The sequence below is a fragment of the Mesocricetus auratus genome, unplaced genomic scaffold (genome assembly GCF_017639785.1).
Source record: "Mesocricetus auratus isolate SY011 unplaced genomic scaffold, BCM_Maur_2.0 Super-Scaffold_4256, whole genome shotgun sequence".
In the NCBI taxonomy this organism is placed as follows: domain Eukaryota; kingdom Metazoa; phylum Chordata; class Mammalia; order Rodentia; family Cricetidae; genus Mesocricetus; species Mesocricetus auratus.
Genome location: NW_024429182.1, coordinates 101,311,473 through 101,332,789, shown reverse-complemented (window position 1 = coordinate 101,332,789; position 21,317 = coordinate 101,311,473). Strand labels below are relative to the sequence as shown.

The 21,317-nt window shown below is 39.3% G+C and overlaps 1 protein-coding gene across 1 annotated transcript in view; it reads left to right on the top strand.

The window, feature by feature from the left end:
- Positions 1 to 21,317, top strand: part of Nars2 (asparaginyl-tRNA synthetase 2, mitochondrial) — an 86,575-nt gene that overhangs the window by 6,708 nt on the left and 58,550 nt on the right. The window contains exons 3-5 of the mRNA XM_040728351.1: positions 800 to 920; positions 2,498 to 2,638; positions 9,434 to 9,514. Of these exons, the coding sequence (XP_040584285.1) occupies positions 800 to 920; positions 2,498 to 2,638; positions 9,434 to 9,514 (343 nt within the window). The remainder of the gene's footprint in view (positions 1 to 799; positions 921 to 2,497; positions 2,639 to 9,433; positions 9,515 to 21,317) is intronic.

Genomic DNA, 21,317 nt, shown 5'->3' with positions numbered 1-21,317 from the left:
AGGCTGGGTTTGGGACCTCCTCTTAAATAGAAACAAACAACCACAAAAACAAATAAACATCAACAACAAAGAGCATACGTGTGAAAAGTAGTACCAAGATCTCACATCCCTCCATTTCCCAGTGTTGTTAGCATCTTGTGATAGTACTGGGTGTTATCAAAGCAGGATGGCAATGGCATTGGTGCAGTGCCATCAGGCAGACTATAGGCCCAAGGCCCAGGCTTTACACACAGCCTGCCATCTTAAAGTAACTGGGCCAGTATATTTGGTAAGAAGACATGATAGGACTGATGGCACATACCTTTAATCCCAGTACTTTGGAAGTAGAGGCAGGTGGATCTCTGTGAGTTCCATGCCAGCCTGGTCTATATAGTAAGTTCTAGGTCTATCTCTCCCCACACCCTCCAAAAATAATAATAGTTCTATAACCAGATGGTGGTGGCAGACACCTTTAACCCCAGCACTCAGGAGGCAGAGGCAAACAAATCTCTGAGTTTGAGGCCAGCCTGGGCTACCGAGTGAGTTCCAGGACAGGCTCCAAAGCTATACAGAGAAACCCTGTCTCGGAAAAAAAAAACCATAAACAATAATAATAGTTATATAATTTCTTAGTTCTAAATACATGAGCAAATTGTTAACTCCCCTTGTTCCCATTTCAACATGGAATTTATTTTTAGAGTCCTCGTACAAAAGAGCACCTGCAGATTATTTAACTTGACTCAGGATAGAGACTTTTGACATTATATACTTGAAGGCTATATGCAGTATCTTTTCTGATCCTAGTTTTTTGTTACTATAGAGAATTGGCTTTTGGGAGTTCCGTGCAAGTCCAAGGGCAGCTGATCAAAAGTCCATCTAAAAGGCAAAATGTGGAACTGAAGGCAGAAAAAATTGAGGTTATTGGAAATTGTGAAGCCAAGGTATGTTTACTCATAATTTTAGGTTTAATCTAAACATCAGTGGTCTGTTTAAGTCTATTGAGAGGATGGCACTTAGAGCAGTTTCATTTGTGCCTTCCCTGATCATTGAAACAGACTACTGAGCTTAGTGTGAAGTAGCGTTATAAAGACTGCTTCATCTTCTGGGAGCCAAAAGTTAATTAATCTATGCACCTCTGTGGTACCTGTCACATCTGAAGTTCATCTTCTATCCATTTGGCTTCTTGTTTTTGCTATAATTTTAAATATTTAATGAGCAAAATTGTTATCCCTTGGCTTCTGTTGTTTTGTGCTTTCTATTTAGTGTTATATAATTATTTTAAATTCTTATTGTTCCTAATCTCAAATATAAGACTTCCTGCATGTAAATGGATGGTATCCCCAGCCCCCTGCCCTAGTGGTGTTGAGAATCTAGCCTCAAACTCTGCTTTGGGTAAGCGATACATCCCTGGCCCTGGCTTAGTGTTACTTAATGTTTCAGACATGAGAGAATTCTGTATCTCTACTAATGGGGCTGCAATTTACCTTCAGTAAGTATGATATTTGTTTCTGTACAACATAAAAAGAAATAATTACCCAGCACCTAAAGAACAGGAGACTAGTAGTCTCCCAGTGCTGTTTTTTTTTTTTTTTAATTTGCTGTTACCTTTTTAATTGAAGCTTCAGGAAAAGATATATGTCTTCTTAATTTTGCAACACGAGTATAGCAAGGTTTGCGATGTTTCGAGTTGCGGCCATAATTTCCTTTAATTTTTTCCAAATCTTCAGTACTGTGCTAAATGACAGAAAGCTGTGGTGTCTCCCTCATGCTGTTAGGTACCAGCAAAAGTTGATAAACAATAAGCAACCTTAATCGGTTATTCTTGTGGCTTCAAGACATTGGAAAGAAGTTAAATACCAACTGTGTGTGTATGATGTTAGGAAAGGTCTTTTTTATCTGTAATGTTTTGAAATCATGTGCCAAAGTGAATTATTTTGAATAATTACATGCTAAGCTCTCTAGTTGTAAGAAACTGACAGCTAATGGATAGAAACTTGATAAGTAACAGGTGAGCCTCAGTGACATTAAGTCAATTAGCTACCAAGTCATGAAGCTGGCTTCAACCTAGCATCTCCCTAACTCCACCCGACCATTCTGTTTACTGGGTATAAGTAATTGGGTTCCAATCCAGTCTATTAGGAAATAAAGAAGAGCTGGGGAGATGGCTTAGCAGATAAAGCTGCTTGCTTATTTCCAAGCTTGATGACCTGAAGTTTGATTCCTGGGACCTGCATGGTGGAAGGAGAGAGCCAACTCCAAGTTGTTCTCTGATCTCTGAACATGTGGTGTGGTGTGGTATGGTGTAGTGTGTGTACAGATGTATGCATGCATGCACATGAAAATATATGTAATTACTTTTTAAAAATAATAAAGAAGGAAAGCGTCTTAGTTTTGTCCCAAAACACTACTGTTTTAAGAAACAGTACTCTGGACACTGGCTTGTAAAATGGTTTTGTTGTTTGTTTGGTAGCTTGTTTTGTTTTGTTTTTCATCTAAATTTCCCCTATAATTTTGTCAGGAATTCCCTATAAAATATAAGGAGAGGCATCCCCTGGAGTACCTGAGACAGTATCCTCACCTGAGGTGTAGGACTAATACTCTGGGTTCAATACTGCGGGTTCGAAGTGAAGCCACGGCTGCTATTCATTCCTACTTTAAGGTAAGGTGCTCTGCTTCGTGTGTTCTCTTTAATGCAGAATGTGAATCATTGTAAGCCCAGAGAATTTTCCTGAAAGCTCTTATTTGTTCTAAACATCCTTTATTTTATAAAGAATTAGATGTCACAGGCACCCATATGTGTCTTCTCCCTTTTCTCCTTTTCTTTTCTTGTATGTGGCTTAATAGCATTGAGGAGTAGCTTGCATGAAATACTGTGCATAATGAACGTGTATGGTCTGATGAGTTCTGATATCATCGCCACAATGAAGGTAGTAAATACATCTGTGATCCTGAAGGTTTGTATATCTGTAATAGCTCTTATTTCACTTTCGTTTTTGAAGATACTTTCTATGGATATAGAATTCCAGGTTGATAGATTTTTTTACTTTTCTTCCTGTATAGTTTTACATGCATGTATGTACGTGTACTATTGCTTGCTTGGTGCCTGTGGAAACCAGAAGAGGGTATCAGATTACCCTGGAACTGGAGTTACAGATGGCTGTCAGCCACATGTGGGTGCTGGTAATCGAACCCTGGTCCTCTAGAAGAGCGGGCAGTTCTTTTAACCACTGAGCCCTGAAGTATGGTTAACTAGGCAAAGCTTCTCTTGAAGTCACATGTAGCCCAGATAGCCTCAAGCCCAAGCTCTTCTTGCCCCAGCTTCCCAAGTACTTGGGCTACAGACGTGAGTCCAGATTCTTGAAAGTTACCACCGTGTCTTCTTGCTGTTTCCAGTGAGAACTGATGTTGTCTTTATCTTGGTTCCTCTGAATAATGCCTTTTTTCTTTGGCTTCTCTTTACCTCTGGTTTTTATAAGTTCAGTTATGATGTGTTTTGGCATAGCTCTCTTCGTTTCTCTTTTAGGATTGGTTAAGTTTCTTAGATTCATGAGTTTGTCATTTTTATCAACTTGGGCTTTTTGGTGTGTGTTTGTTTGTATTTGCTGTTTTGCTGAGGATTTCCTGGAATTTGTAATTCTCCTGATTTTAGTTCCCTTACTAGCTAGCCATGTGTCACTGTACCCAGCTCCTGAAGGTTTGTTTTTTCCTGAAGGGTTTTTTTTTTTGTCATTGTTTCTTTAAATATTATGTCCATGTTAGAACACTTAATGACAACACATAGCCCATTGAACCCAGGGCCACAAGTATGCTTAGAAAGTGCGCTCATGGACAAAAGATCCATTCCTAACCCCTGTTTGTTTTGAGACAGAGTCTCACTAAGTTACCCAGGCTGGCCTTGAACTTGTGATACTCCTACCTCGGCTGAAATTACAGGCTTGTACCACTTCACCCACCTGGGACATGTTTGTTTGTTTGTATGTTTTTCTTTTTGTGTTTCATGTCTACTTTTCAAATACGGAATACAGGCCTAGTTTTAAAACTATGTACTTTGTGTGTGTCTAATGCCTAGTGTGTCTGTCACTTACGGATTAGTTTTGGTTAATTTGTTTTGGGTTATGTTTTCCTGCCTCTTTGTATACCTTCTGACTTTCAGTTGATGCCAGATGTTATGAAATTTACCTTGTGAGTACAGTATATTTTAAAGGTTCTCAAGCTCTGTTCTGGTATACCATTAAGTTACTTAAAACTTTTCAATGCTTGTGGTTTTCTGGGTTTTTGTTTTGTTTGTAGTGAGTCTTCATCTTAATCTGCAGCCAGTTACCAAATCACAGACTTATTTTTAACTCTGAAAGTTTGGCCAGTAGCTTAGGCTTGTTTCTAACTAGCTCTTATAAATTAACCCATTTCTATTCATCTATGTGGTGTCACATGGCTCCTGGCTTGTGCCTCTCATCCTACATGTCTTGCTTCCTCTGCATCCGACTGGTGACTCCACCTTCTTCTTCCCAGAGTTCTCTCTGCCCTGAAAATCCTGCCTAGCTATTGGCCATTTAGATTTGTATTAAACCAATCAGAGTAACAAATCTCAGTGTACAAAAAATTACTCCACAACAGTTTTTGCTTATCATGTCTGCAACACTGCTCAGTATAGTACTGGTTATTCCTAATGGTCTAGGCAAAGCTTTCCTGAGTATTCTACTTAGTACCTTATGAATTATAAGATTTTTCAGTCTGCCTGTGGGAACATCCAACCAACATGCGCATACCAGACCCTGTCTCCGCTATTCTCTTTGGGTTATTCTTTCCTCAGCCCTGGATAATTCCTCCCATTTGTGTATTGATCAGTTCTGTACCTGAAACTCCTGTATCACACTCTAGCCGCCTGTGTTCTCACCTATCTGATATTCTGGTCTATGACTGTAGCCACTTTGGTTTCTTCAGACTTTTGACAGTTTCTCCTCAACTCGGAGTCTTCTGGGCCCCAAGCCACCTCCTTCCTGTGCTGTGTCCAGAAGGACCTCACTATACTATACTATAGTAAGATGGGAGCCGTGTAGTGGTCACCATGTTTGTTTCTCATAACCCACAGATCACTCTCTGCCTTTGTTGTTTGATGTAGTGTCTTGAAAATCGTTTCATGTGGTTTGCTTCCTGTTTTGAATGTATTTGTTTTGTGCTTGTTCATATAAGAGGTAAATCTGATCTCTGTTTCTGTATTTTGGTCATAACAATGGGAGGCCACCAAAGGCCAGTGGTGATCCAGCAGATAAAGCCCATGCTATTTTCCCATGTCACCTCTTCAGACTCTGCTAGTTTACAGAGGCGATGCAACACTGTCGTCTTCTGGGTGCATCTGAATGCATGCAGTTTCAATCTGTTCTTCACCAGGAGACTATGCTTTTTGGAAAGATCTGTCTGCTAGAGGTCATTTCTGAAAGACTAACCAAGAGCATCATAGCTTTAAGGCACATAGTTTTGATTAAAAAAGGAAAATAAATTATAGTATGCAATTTTATCCCATTGTAGTTTGAAAGGATCTATTTATACATGATCTCACAATTTTTATGCACCTTCCATGTATTTTTAGTAGTGCTTGACCCACACAAATAACAGAATCTCTTTAGAACTAAAAATATAGGGTATTGTTTTGTTTTGCTTTGCTTCATTCTCCTCATGACTCAACAACTGAGAAAATGGACCTGCTTTAATGCTGAAGCAGTTTTATACATTTGATACATTTTTGGCCACTAGATGGTGGTATTGGCAATCCATTGACAAGTAAATTTTGCCTCCTTTTATATATTTATTATTTACAGCTTTTACAAATATGAAAAAAATTTAAAATATAGAGCAAAGTATAAAATCTGAAATAATAAAATAATTAAAATGAAATAAAAATTATAAGCATTTATGTAGTTAAATAATTTTAGCGTTAATATAGTGGTTATAAAGTCAAGGCATATTTTAGTGTAAATTTACTTTTTAGTGTTTTTTAAAAAACATGTTTTATGTGTATGGGTGTTTTTCATGGAGGTATGTCTGTGCCGCACATGCATCCTGGGGCCTATGTTATGCAAGAGAGTGTTTCAGATCCCTGGGAAATCGAGTTAATAGATGATTGTGAACCACCATGTGGGTTCTGTGACTCGAACCTGGGTCCTCTGGAAGAGCAAGTGTGCTCTTAATGCTAGGCCATCTCTGCAGCCCCTCACTTTTAAATTTTTAATCATATTTTAAAAATATAATGCTGATGTTTCATTCTGTGGTTGTCTGGTATGTGACAATTAGGATTGTGTATTTCAAGATGTTACTACAACCAGAGTGTGGTGGTTCACGGCTGTAGTCCCAGTACTCAGGACACCAAGGCAGGAGGACTTTGAGAGTTATAGTAAATAATTACCACCTTAGCCAGGGTTACACAGTAAGACTGTGTCTCAAGAATCAACAAAAAGTCTATTGTTGTACTTAGAAATAATGGTTACACATTGCCTAGTATTTGATACTGTTTCTTTGGTTTATTGCTGTAGGTTCCTTAAAAGATGTTAAAATTTTCATAAATTCTAGACCTATCAAACATTTATTAGTATAGTAAAGACTGGGGATATGAGTAGTGTTTTAAGCTAGGGTATTATAACGGTGTAGAGCTATTTTTTGGTTTGAGTATCAGAAATTATTTTGTGTAGGGGATAGTGTTATAGCTCAATTGATAGAGTACTCACCTAGTTTTCACAAAGCTCTGGGTTTGATCCCCAGTACCACATAAAACAGGGCATAGTAGGGTGTATGCCTGCAATCCCAGCACTCATGAGCTAGAGGCAGGAAAATCAGGAGTTCAAGTCATCCTCAGCTCCATTAGCAAGATTGAGACAAGCCTGGGTTGCATGCGACTCTAACTCTAAAAATGAAAATTAAAAACACATAGTCACATAAACAGTACGTATAACTTGATTTACTCACAGATTACTCTTGCTGTGTTCTAAAACTCGGCTATTAGAATCCTCAAGGATACATCTTTTAGAAGAGCCAAGTTCCTCACATAACTGGAGTTTTTCTCTGGGTTTATCTAAAATGGAATGCGTATTTCCTTGTCCTTCACAAGTGTGGCAGTAGAAAAGACTCCTTGTGAATGAAGGTTCTTCCTGTGAATCTCGGGGGTGTCATCCCCTGAGGGTGCCTCCAAAGCCCACCTTGGAGCATAGTAGTTGTTGGCCCCAATCTGCAGCATTTTAACAGTATAAAATGCAGTGTTACGGGCTTTCTTGTTTCCTCTTCAGGTCACTGTTTTGTTGCCAGTGGTGTGTTGGTGATTAGAATCCCTCTCTCATTTCTATCTTGGTTGCTGATGATTAAATAATAATGGCTGCTTTAGCTTTGTATGGTAAGAATATAGTCCTGTTAGTCTTCTAACCAGGGCTTGGCATAGACTGTTAAGTTTCGGGTACTAAGAACTGTGTAAAATACCTGGTTCTGAGATGTGTGCCGATATTTGGAGGTGGTAAGTGAGATTTTTGAAACAAAATGTTTGCCTCTGTTTCAGGCCTTTCTCTGGCTGTCACATCTCTTATTCGGGATCCTTTTGTTATTGGATGGCTTCAGTCGTAGCTCTGTGAGGCAGACACTGGTGTATTCCACCTCTCCTTGGCTTTCACTTTCCATGTGATCTGCATAGTCTTCTCCCATCGTGTTTTTTCCAGATTTTCTGTGCTGCCTTTACTGTTCTCCTTTATAGCTTTTGGTAATGCGGGCTTTGAGAAGCTTTGCTGGCAGCATTAAAACTTAAGAAGCTGATGGCCTCTTGGAAGAGTTTGATATTAGTCATTAAAATTAAGCCCCATGTTTCATTTGATTTTGCTTTTAAGCCTAATGTCATTTACCTCACATGTGCAGTGCTGTTTCACATGGCATTTCACCAGCTCTAATGTTGGCAATGATAGTTAGCTATTACATTTCTTCTCTCCACCCTCATTTCCTTTGGATTTTTCACTTCCTTTCTTTGTTTACTGTGCTCATGCTTAGTTGCCTACATTCACGTGGAATAAATGATTCATGCCCATAATTCTTGGCTCGTAAGAAATAAAAGTTTTATGCAATAATCTTACTGATTGAATTTCATTGGCTCTTTATAATGTGCTGTGTTTGTGTGCAGCACCTCTAAACATGCTGCTTTCCGGTTAAGTGAATACTTGAATACTTTCTGGGAGTCTGAATGTTTAACCAGGCTGTATCTAGATAAATTGCTGATTAAATAATTTCTTTTGTGGTCAGAACTCTTTAATTCAGAGAGGGTCATGCTTGGAAGGTCTCCCTCTGGTTATGCCTAAAGATGTTTTCATATTCTACTCGTGGTAGGCAGACCCTGGCAGGGATGCAAATGTATGAATTTATTGTATTGATTTCAAGGCTGAAATTCTGCACTAAGTGTATAGTATTCTGCCTGTGTGCTGTACATTCACTTTTCACTACCTGCGCTCCCACCCTGCCACATCGATTCTGAATGTAACCTTTGCCTACATGTACAGTCAAAAGGAAAAAAAGCATAACCTTGAAGTTGATGAGTTATTTCAATCCTGCTAGCAACAGCCTTTGTGGTTCACTAATGGAAAGTCGCAGACTTTTGATCGGAAGGACTGCAGTTGGGCGCCTCAGTGATGGATGGGCTTGCTGCTGCTAAAGACGTTCTTGAGGCAAAGGAAGTACACTCACTGCCTGTGTCATGTGCAGTGCATCATGCGGTCGATTGAATGACAAGAGACTTCTCCCTCTTCCTAGTTACTTCCCTAGTCCCTATTTATCAGCCTTTATTTTCTCCTTTTCGATGGTTCATTAATGCTGAGGTTTCATTTCAGGATAACTGAACTTCATATTGTTCACTTTGCATTCCATTAGCAATGTGGGCCAAATCATTCCACATTAGCCTGGATGAAAGTGTGTTCCTGTGTATTCATTAGACCATCACCAGAATACTAGGAATGTGGGCAGAAGAAATAGCTTTAGAGAGAGAGAGAGGAAAGACTTCTCTTCCATCCCTGGCTTAGCTACTGACTAGTTGTCTCATTTGGAAACTAATGAAATCTCTCTGGGATAGGGTTGGCTTATTTCTGAAATGAAGTCGTTAGACAAGATATATCTAAGTCTGTTCCATATTTAACATTTTTGTATGCTTCTATGCATAATAAAACATTCATCTGGCCAGAGGTAATAATGCATGCCTGTAATTTCAGCTCAAGAAGCTGACACAGGAGGGTAGAGAATTCAAGGCCAGCCTATAATACATAACAAACCACTCCCAAATACCGACAAGCAAAAAGCCACTTAACTGATCTTTGAACAGTTTTGTATTTGGAGAGTTATCAAGAGATGGCGTTATTTTGATGCCATTTAAATAGTAAAACACAGCATATCTTGGAATTGTTTTACATACAAATGTAGTTAAGAGTTTTTCTTTCTCTTCTAGGACAATGGCTTTGTGCACATTCATACCCCAGTAATCACATCCAATGACTGTGAGGGAGCTGGGGAGCTTTTCCAAGTGGAGGTAAGCTGTATTCCCCCTATTATTGCTGTTTGGTATTTTTCTTTAAGGATTTGCTTTAAATTTAATAATGGTTTTGTGGACTGAAGACCATGACTAGCACCTTAAGTTGTCAGTAGTAATCCTCGAAAAGCATTCGAATTGCTCTGATTTCTTACATATCCAATCCTGTTATTCCACTGTAACTAGAAGGGATGAATTTTTAATTTAGCATTCTATTTACTTTTCATGGAATATATGTCAGTGAAATCAGAGGAGGCAAGAATGGGACCAGAATGGCTGGGGAGTGAAGAGAAGGATTGTAAATAAGAACAAAGTATAATAATATATATCTATAAAATGTCATATTCAAACCCATTCATTTCTTTGTGTGCTAATCAAAAAACTAAGGGTTATTCTTTGTGTGCTAATAAAAAACTAAGGGTTTAACAAAATAGAAAAGTGTGCATGTAAGAAGAAAATTTTCCAACTTTGTAAAGGAGTAGATTTTTTCATAAGAAATGATACATACACTTCCTGAAATGCTTTTTTCTCTATTGATCTTTATTTTAGTTTTGAGTGCATTTCCCCAAAGTATTCCCCTGCCCTCTCCTTTCTCTGCTCCCCCAATTATCTCCCTTGTTCCCCTACACATTTTTACTTCTGTTCTCATGTCATATATACATACATGATTTTATGCATTTATATAAAATCTAGAAGCCAATAATGAGAGCAAATGTGATATTTGTCTTTTTAAAGTAGATTTGACATAATAGCTCTGCTTGCATCCATTTTCCTGCAAATGGCATCTTCATCCTTTATGTTTTAAAAAAAGTTCATTGTGTAAACTGGGAAAGTAGCTCATTTGGTAGAATGTTTGCCAAAGCCTTAGGTTTAGTTCCCAGCAACTCATAAACAGGGTGTGGTGGTGAGTGTTCATAATTCTAGCACTCAGGAGATGGAAGTGGTAGAATTATGAATTAAAAGAAAGTAGCAAATTAAAAACAAAGTATTCTTAAAAATAGTCTTCTAGGGGCTGGAGAGATGGCTCAGCGGTTAAGAGCACTGGCTGCTCTTCCAGAGGACCTAGGTTCAATTCCTAGCACCCATGTGGCAGTTCACAACTGTCTGAAACTCCACTTTCAGGGGATCTGACAGCTTCACACCAATGCACATAAAATAAAGTTAAATAAATTATTAAAAACAACAATAGTCTTCTAGTTGTTCTTTTACTTTTCCTCTTAGATTCTGAATGTGAACTAAATAAAAATTATCTACCTTAAATACGAATCATAATCCCTTAAAAAGAGTGAGGATTAAAAGAATTGATACAAATAAAACGGGAATTTTTTTAAAGGAACTCTGACAAGTTAAAAACTGCCTTTCTTGAGCTTTAATGATAAATTTGTAGATAACTGATTTGCTTCCAGGGAAATCTCTTGAGAAGATCTGGTAGATTACATCATTTGTCTTCTGACCTGTAAATAACTCAAGAAGGCAAGTTAACCAGATGGGCATTACTAAGAAGAGGAAAATATATTTCTAAGGCTAACACATGAGAAATGTTCTGTGCTCATATATTATTTCAGGACCAGACACAGGAATTTTACATAGCACAATTAGACTTGACTATAGAGTACCCTAAAGACATGCTCTCCAATTCACTGATTTTATTTATCCACAGTCCACTAGGGCAGATTTCAGCAGTCTCTAGTGCATGTGCTATGTATGGCTTGCTGTCTTCATTACTTGTAGAAGTTACTGAGAAGTAACCTGAAAACTCTCTATTGTTTGGAAGAAGAACTCCCCAGGCTCACCTTACATCACCCCATCCTTCCAGGATTCATAGCTAATTTCCTCCTAGCTGCTTGTTCAAACTTATGGTGCAATTCTTGGCATCTCCTTTTAAATGGGCATGGACTTTGGTGTTTAAATTCTTGCTTTTTTTTTTAATGACCCCACCACCACCCTTGACAGTATTGAAATATCTCTAAGCATTTAAAGATAATTTGAGGGAAGCATTGAAGCATCTTGCAAAATCAAAAGTTAAAATATGTACTTCCAGGACTCTTGAGAAGTGAGTGCATGCCCTAGCATTTTAATTTTAGTTGAGTTTTCTTTCTGTCATCTTTATTTTCTATATGAAAGTTTTAAGACTTTGGATATTTGTTAAGATTAAGGACTATTACATACATATGTAAAAGTTGTATTCAAGGCATTCGTTTGTGATTCAGCACACATTTGATACCATCTGTGTTCAAGATGCTGTGTTAAATATTGTAAAGGATATGATGATGTAGTTGAGCTTCTAGCCTGTAAGTTGGTAAGTTGGCAGGAAGTGATGAAGGGAGGAGCACACTTTTTATTCATCCTTGATTTTTATTTTACACTTTTGTATCTTTTTCCTGCTTGGTCACAGTGTCCCAGCTGAATTCAAAATTATATTTGATCTTCACAATTCTAGAGCATCTGGGGATAGTCCCCAGTTTAGGATGGATCAATTTGGGATTTTTCAGCTGCCAAAAGTGATAAGCATTCAACAGAAACATAACTTGGGTTTCGCCTTACTGGGAATTAAACCTAAAGCTCTGAACATGCTAAATGGAAGGACTCCACCACTGAACCCTCAGCCCAGAAACCATATTCTGAAATCTAATTTTTCTCTGGGCTAATAATATGTGGCAGGAATATTTTCTCATGCTGCTGGGCAGTAGCAAGCAGTCCACAACTACCATTCAGCCCCACGCTCCTTGGTATACCAACACTTCATTGTGGTATGTTTGCTAAGCCATTATGTTCAAGGGTTACATATATTAAATGTACTTTTCAGTATTCAGTGCTTTCAGTTAATGAGGAATTTGCCAGATGCAATCCTGATGTAAGCCCAAAAGTGTCTGTGATTTGTCCCTGAACAGATAAAAGAGATCAAGGCATGAATCAGAGACTGTAGTGTACTCAAAGTTGACCAGAGAATGGGGTGACAGTGTTTCATATATACAGTTGAGGTCACCGATTAGAGGTGATAGGGAATCTCAGGCAAAATTAGGCCAGCAATGACTGAGGAGATATAAAAAGCTTCAGGGTCTTAAGAGATGGCCCAGTAGTTAAGAGTTCTTAGTCATTTTGCAGAAGATCCAGGTTCAGTTCCAGTACTCACATGGTAGCTCACAGCAGGCTATAACTCCAGCTCTCTTTTCTGGCCTTGGTGGTTTTCTGCATGCATCAAATGAAATCTTAAAGGTAGTTCTTAAATGAATATGACTTGACTGTGCCTCAGGAAGGTGTTCCAGGGCAAAGGAACTGTGGGAGAAGACTTAGAGAATTGAATTGAGTGGGGACTTTTACTAGACTCCATGTAATCATGGGAGAAAGGTGCAGATTGATGAATTACAGAAGATAAAGGTAGGGTGTGTGTGTGTTTTAAAAATGTTTTATTGTGGCTAGTAAGGTCACTCAGTTGGAGAACTCTTGTTTAGCAAACAAAAAGTTCTGGGCTCAGTCTGGATAGAGGCAGAAGGATCAAAGTTTAAAATCATCCTCACTATATATCGAGTTTGAGGACAGACTCAAAGTGAGAAAGAACACTTTTTGAGACATGTTTCACGTTAAGTTTACTCACTTAAAAATAGGTCCATTGTTTTTAGTGTCCTTGCTGAGTTTTCCAGTCATTTGCCATGTTTTAGTATGAGGGCATTTTATCACCTCAAGAACAAACTGAGAACTCATTAACAGCCTTTGTCCATTCCTATTTGTAGCTCCCACTAATCTACTTTGTATACATTTGCTTCTCCCAGAATATTTCATATCCATGGACTCATAAATGTAGTGTCTTTTCATTTGTTGTAGTATTTGAGGTTCATCCATGTTGGAGCATGTATCTACTTCAGTTTTTACATATTCTAGTGTGTGGGCGTCCCACACTATATTTATCAATCTATCATTTGATGAACATTTCTGTTATTTTCTACTTTGTGGGTAGTATGAGTAATACTGAAGAGATTAGTGCAAATTTTCTGTGTGGATGAACATTTCACATCTTTCAGATTCGGTAACTTTCTGTTCAACATTTCAAAACCTGCCACAGTATTTTCCAAGGTGGCTGTTATATCACCAACTACAATGTTAAGGGGCCTCCAGTTTCACTACATCCTTACCTGCTGTTTTCAGTCTCTAGTTCTCCTGCTGTGTGAAGTGCTGGCTCATTGTGGCTTTAATTTGCATTGTCTTAGTGGTGAGCAGCTTTTCCCACATGTATTGAATATTTGTGTATATAAGCCCTTTGACCATTTTGAAATTGCATTTGTTTGTCATTTTGTAGTCAGTTGAGTTGTAGAAGTTCTTTTACATATTCTAGAGATGTGAGATTGTCTACCCCCTCCCTTACTCCTCCTGACCCAGCAGTGTGAAGCCCTACTGTATCCTCAGGGGCACAGCCCTGAGTATGCTCACATTACACAGACTTAGCACTTGCTAACTTGGGCAGGGTTTTCTTCCCCTGGCCACAGGATTGTTGCTTTATTATTTTCAACCAAGGCATGGCCCATAAATTGCATCCCAAAATAATTCAACCAAATTCAGACTCCTGTATAGGGATCATTCTCACGGTCAGCATGTAAGTTTGCTCTGACCTCAGAAGTACCATTCCAGCCAGCTCCCCCAGTTTCTTTCCAGCACACTAACAGATCTACAGTTTAGCCTTATCCTCAGTGGATCTGCCCTCCCCTGTTGCCTATCACTGCAATCACTACCCTTCTGGAGAGCACTCTTCTGCCTGAACTTTCCCATACTATTGCGCACCACTGCCTTGGGGACAGATCTGGACCGGTGCGTCATGGCCTGCTTCTCTGCAGAGACAAGATCTTGGAGCCGGGCTCTGATGCTAGAGGCAGAGACGAAGAAGACTGAATAACTTCCTCATTGAGACACTGAGTACTGAGGGGAACAGCAACTCCAGGTGTCCTGGATTTGCCTCACCTGGCCTGGAGTCCACATTCCACCTGGGTGGGCCCTACAGGGCAAACAGGCGTGTGGTTTTTTACTGTTTCAGTCTAGGTCAGTAGTTCTCAACCTGTGGATTGCGGGGTTGCATATCAGATATTTACATTATGATTTATAATGGTAGCAAAATTACAATTAAAAAGTAACAATGAAATAATTATATGGTTGGGAGTTACCACAACATGAGAGCCTCTGGTCTAGGTAGAGTTTTTGCTATTCTAAGCTGTGAGGAGGTGTGAACAGGAGAGATCTCTAATGCAAACACTATAGGCTCCTCTGTTCATACTAATTTTGGGTAGATTGTTTTAAATGGGTCTCTCTTTGTTTGCTACACATTCTTGGAACTGTTTCTAGAGATCCCTTAGTGGTTGTTTTCTTCTTTTTTTTTTTTTTAAATAGTTGCAACCAGTTTCACTGAAGAATGGGTCAAAAGAGCTTTCCACAGTTGACCAAGAAGTATGGGAGAGAAAAAGTTAACACACTTACCACTTCATTGATCCTCAGCTTTCTCCATTGTAGAGTGTGAATAATGTCATACGTAGAGGCTAGAAGAACTAACTGAATGGCCCACAGGAAAACTTAATTACAAAGTACCATTAGCAGGCTGACAGTAGCATTCTTCTTCCCCAACTGTTGCCCCTTCTAGAATAAACAGACATTATTACTCATTGGGAATTTGGGTGGTTATAAAATGTCCTGATTACATTTTTATGCTCCATCTCATTCCGGTTCTGCTTGATTTTTTTAAATTCATGTGTATGGATATTTTGTCTGTATGTATGTCTGTGCAGCACTTGCATGCCTGGTGACCAAGGAGGTCAGAAGAGGACATCAGATCTCCCGAAATTGAGTTACAGATGATTGTGAGCTCCCACGTAGATTCTGAGAATAGAACCTGTTGCCTCTCAGCCATCTCTCTAACCCTGTTTGATGCTCTTACTTTTTAACTATTCTTACCTATTTTCTATTAAATTTATAGATGGCAGGTGAGCTAACCCAGGTCAGCTGTCTTCAGAAAGAAAACCTAACATTAGATTTCCCTTCCCTGACTCATATTGTATTTAATTGCTTTGGCTTTAACATTCAGTGGTTTAAAAATTTCTTGGACAGTTTTGTTCTCCCTCCAGATTATATAATTCCTTAAGGAAGAACCTGGAATATTTAAAGACTTTTGTTGCTATGTATTTTCTAGTAGATATGTCTTTTTTAAATCTCTGTTTACTGCCCAAATAGTACTGTTTTCAGTGTACTATATCTGCTTCCTTAATGCAGTAGTTCTTACTGCTCTTTCTACGAATTTGCCTTGTGCCTTTACGGCTGCTAACTGTTCCACAGAGCTATCATGTTCACGTTAGCACATTGAAGTTATTCTCTACTGATGGAATTTTGATTGTTTCCACTCTTTTACCGTTACCAGTAAAGTTTCATTGACTACTACTATATTCTAATTATTTTATACACTATAGCACTGTATTAGTGACCTTTGTGTTGCTGATAGAAAATATCCTGACCAAAAGCAACTTAAAGAAGAAAAGGCTTGCTGTAGCTTACATTTCCAGAGGGATGAGTCCATCATTGTGGGGAAGCTGGATGTTCATATTTTCATGGATACACAGGAAGCGGGAGGGCGGGCAAGATAGGGGTGAGGTTTCAAGCCCTCAAAGCCTGCCGCATGGTGATATACTTCCCCCAGCAGGGCTACACCTCCTGAAAGTTCCATAACCTTCCCAAATAGCACCACAAACGGGTGTTCTAATAAGCCTATGTGGGACTGCTCTTATTCAAATCACTACAGTAATTACATGTGGAAAAGACATTTATCTTGTATTGTGATCTACATTTCATCATTATTTCTATTAGCGACATGTGACGTTAATTTGTGGGGGAGTTGTTTTTGGTTTGGATTTTAACAAATCAGTTGTTAGATTATGGAAACTAATTTTAATTTTTTAAAAATTTAATTTGGTATGTTTTTAGTTTAATTTTAAAGAACTTTTAAAAAGAGAAAGAACTATCAGATTAAGAGAAGTACATTGGGTGCTGCTCTGGCTCATGTAAAATTCAGTGTGATGATCCACAGCTTCAGCCTGTGTTTTGTTGTTTAACATTGGGTTAGGTTTGGAACATGGGATAAATGGCTGAGGTGCTGACCACTGGCCACCAGGTTCTCCCAGCATCCCTTAGTCCCTGCATGTTACAGAGATCTGCTGACTGGCATACCCCACTCCCTACCCTAAAATTCTCCAGCTGGGGGCTGGGTTGCCCTTCCCTATGTAATCCAGCCATTTTGCTTACCTGGTCTTTTTCATCTACCCTTTACCCTCCTTGCCTGTTGGTTTGGCACTCCTGTCTCTGGCTCCCCCACCCCCACATGGCTCAGGGTCATATCCACTCTGGGCTCTCCCAGATGTCCCTGCCTCTGGCTATGCTGTCCCACATATCTATAATAAACTTTCTCCTTCACCATACCTAGGAGCAGTCCTGTACTTTCCTTTTATTTTTATTTTTTCATTCACATTGATTCTCCCTTAAAAAAAAGAAAAGAGAGACACTCTTTTGGTTTTTCAAGACAGGGTTTCTCTTTGACTTTGGAGGCTGTCTGAAATTAGTAGCTCTTATAGACCAGGCTGGTCTCGAACTCACAAAGATTCGCCTGCCTCTGCCTCCTGAGTGCTAGGATTAAAGGCGTGTGCCACCACCTCCTGGCTTGAGAAGCCCTTCTTTTCTTAATTTGCTTTTTTTTTTTCCCAACCTCATAGTCTGATCTTCAGCAGGGTAACAGGCCCTTTCTTTTATTTTTCTTGTTCTTTCCCTGATGTTCAGCAGGAAAGCAGGCAGTTTACAAACAGTAGGAACTCACAACTTCCTTTCCTGTACAGCAGTTAGTTGCTAGGAGGAAACTTTTCTCAGGACTGAGAATGGGTGTTTTGTAATGCTAATAAAGCTCATGTTAAGGAAGATTATTTTTACTTTAGATACTCAGTGTGTACCAAGACACTCATTTGTAGCAATGAAAAACCTGGAAAGAAAGGCCTAGCTTTGGTGGGCACGCCTTTAATCCCAGCACTCGAGAGGCAGGTGGAGGCCAGCCTGGTCTACAGAGTGAGTTCCAGGACAGCCTCTAAAACAATGCAGAGAAACCCTGTCTCGAGGAAAAAACAAAACAAAACCATGGAAAGAAACTGGACACCCTGGGAATGGTTAGGTAGTAAAAGGTCTCGTTGGTAACGTGCCTAACAAAGTGAAATGCAGTTTATTGCTGCTCCTGTTTCCATTGGGTTTCATTTTATTTCTATAGTGCACTCTAAGGACTTGTCAGAACAATTTCTTTAGCAATTCTAGCAGCCTTTTTAAGAGAAAGCTTGATAGGAAACTTTTCTCTGTTACCAAACTGCAAATCCTTGGAGACTGTATAGCAAAGTTTGTCCTTTTGTTTTATGTGATTGGAATTCTGTACTTTGGTGCTGGGGAAATGGCTTGCTGTACAAGCATAAGGACCTGAGTTCAGATCCTCAGCACTGGTGTAAAGAACTGAGTGTGCTAATGTGCCTACCTGTAACCCACATATTAGAGGTAATGGAGGGAGGAAGATCCTGAGGGCTTCCTAGATATCCAGCTAGCCAGTGGACTCCAGTATAGTCAGACACCCTGACTGGGCAAGTGATTGAGGAAGGCACAGGCACAGAGACACATAAATACAACACACAGGTGGAGGTGGCGGAGAGTTCTATACTATGCTTTTTGCTACCATACTATACCTTCAGCTCCGCTCTGCCGAAAAACAAACCATATAGGAGCAACCTGAATTATCAGTACTGGAGCCCAAGAACCTGAATTCTAGTACTGATCTTACTCAAAACTGGATGTGTGCAGCAGACATTTGACCTAAACACTTACTGTTCCCATTTTTAAGCGTTGGTTGCTAAGTCATATCTAGCTCAGGTCTTTTGATTCTTTATTATATCTGTAACATGAAATTTTAGCCTCTTCAGAAGCCCTCAGACACACACACACACACACACACACACACACACACGAGTGTGGAGCATACAGGTGGGTAGTATTTTTCCATTTCCTTCATGATCCTGAAATTACAGATTAGAATAGACAGGGCATCAGGATGCAGTTTTGACTTTAGGCCTTTCAGGTTTCTGTGGCATGCTGCTTATTTACTCATTTTATTCTCATCTTTTCCACTCTGGGATTTCGAGTAAACAGAAGTGAGGGAGAGGCACCAAAACAGAAGACGGGGAGGCAGAGGGAGGGAGGGAAGTGGCGTGCGAGCACTTGGGAGGCTGTGGAGCTCAGTAAGCTCTGCCCCGTTGACTGTTCTTTTCCAGTGCTAGCTCACTGCGCTTGCTCTCTCCTTGCTGCCTGGTTTACATGCAGACAGCTGACTTGTGTGGGTTTTTCTTTCAATCCCTCGAGACTGAAACTACTCAGCTATATTTGTTCTGCTCTGAGAACAGATAACTGGGAGGCAATTCAAAATATTTGTTTAAGATTTTCTTGGAATTCCTTAAAGAAGCAGAGGGGTTTACACCTTGATGATTAAAAAAAAAAAAAAAAAGGAAAAAACAAAACACTGGTTCTACACCTTTTTAAATGTTTGGTGATTCTTGGTTTCCTGTCTCTATGTACACTATTTTTTAAATGGCAGAATAACCTTGAAAAGCTTTTCCCCCCCCCCTGTTGTATGTGATAAAGGCTAAATTAAACGAAATTGCTCTAATAGCTTTTATATGACCAGGATAAGTTGGTTGGATCACTGAGTAGGCTTTAAAAAGAAATTATTTGTTGTGTTAGTTTCATGTTTTTACCCAAAGGTCTTGTCCAAATAAAATCTTACACTGAAACTCAATCTATAAAATAGACTAAAAAGTAATAGGTATTAATTAGGTGGCATATGTCTGAATCACATGGTTAATCATTCATATGAGTAGATGACATTAGAATCCTGGAAGATTGTAGAGAAAGTCTCCCTTATAAAATAATTTGAACTTGATAGAGGACTGTTTCTGTGTGTGTGTGTGTGTGTGTGTGTGTGTGTGTGTGTGTGTGTGTGTGTGTGTGTGTATGTATGTATGTATATATGTATGTATGTATATTTTTTAGAAACATTATTATAGTCTAGTAGGAAGGTCTTGAGGCATCTCCTATGACAGTAACCACTTCTGGCTCCCTACTGAAGACCTGCCTGAGGCTCTTCCTGAGCCGGTCTTTCCTGAAATATACTTGTGGCTTACCTGGTATCTTTGGTTTCTTGTTGTTCGGGTTTTTGTTTTTATCAGAGATTTCCATGTAAGAAAATACATCATGAATATTCTTCCCCACTAATGAAGTCCTTTCACTGTAGGATCTATGTTTTCAGGTGTGTGTGTGTGTGTGTGTGTGTGTGTGTCTGTCTGTCTGTCTGTCTGTCTGTCTGTCTGTCTGTATCGGTATGTCTGTGTGTCACTGGGGGTGGGCTTTGAGGTTTCAAAAGCCCACAGCATTCCTAGTTAGCTTGTTCATTGACATGCTTGCATGTGTCTTCCCTCTCCAACTTGCTGTGAATAAGATGTAAGTCTCAGGTGCTGTTCCAGTTCTATTGCTTCTGCCATGCTCCTCCATATGAGGGTCATGGACTCTAACCCACTGAAACAGTGAGCCCCAAGTTATATGCCTTCTCTTGTAAGTTACCTTGGTCATGATATCGTAGCACAGCAGTAAGACAAGTCTCTTATAGTTCTGGCTATCTTAACATTCACTCTGAGCCAAGATTGGTCTTACACTCCCATTTCTTAGCATCCTTAGCTGGGATTATAGACATGAGCTAACATGCCCAGCCTGTTACAGTCTCAGGGGACTACCATTGTACATGTAGTCTTTTGTTGACTAAAACATAATTGTGAGGTACTTGACTTAGTTGAAATAGCTGATATGCAGCCTTTTCAGATTGGCATCTTTTACTTGTAGAAGTGGGTTAAAGTTCATCTCAGTCTGGCCCAGGACTGATAGTTCATTTCTTTGAGCCCTGAATAGTATTCCATCCTCTGAGTTTATTGCAGCTTATTCACCTTCTGGAAGATGTCTTAGTTGCTTCCCAGTTTTGGCAGCTATGCATAATGCTGCTGTAAACATCCCTATACAATTTTCTTTTTAATATGGACAGAAGTTTTCAGCTCTTTTGGATAAATACAAAGGGACACAATCACTGATTCATGGTGAGAATCTGTTTGTTTTGTAAGAAACTAAGTGTGTTACAAAGTAGCTGCCATTTTGCCTTTCCATTAATAGTAAATGAGAGTCTGCTATTTCCCATCTTCTCCAGCATTCTGTGTTGTCAGTGTTCTGGATTTTGACCTTTGTTCTAGGTATGTGATGATCTTGATAGGCTTTTCAGGGTGCTTGACCAATATCCTCTGAGTCGTTTTCTGTGAATTGCATGGCTCATCCACTTCCACCCTGGGCTATTAAAATGAACAGTAGTATTTTCAGCAGTCTGTGACCCAGAGTTCCTTAGTATCCCTGAAGAAGCAAGAGCCTGGGGAGAGGCTTAAGTTCCTTTGAGACAGTATACCACTGGGTGACTCAGTAAGGACTTCATTAGTATCCAGACATGCTCACTTTCTAAAAATTCCACCTAAGGTTCTTGGTTTGTTTTTAACATTTATTTATTTGTTATGTGTGTGCCTGTGCTTGTAGGAGTCAGTTCTCTCTTTCACCATGTGGGTTCCAGGGATTGAGCTCATTACACTTGGCAGCAAGTGTTTTTACAAGTTCTATAGAATTAGCAGTAATTGTTTATACTGTGCCAGCATTTGTTTCTTCCTTTTCCTTTTTTATT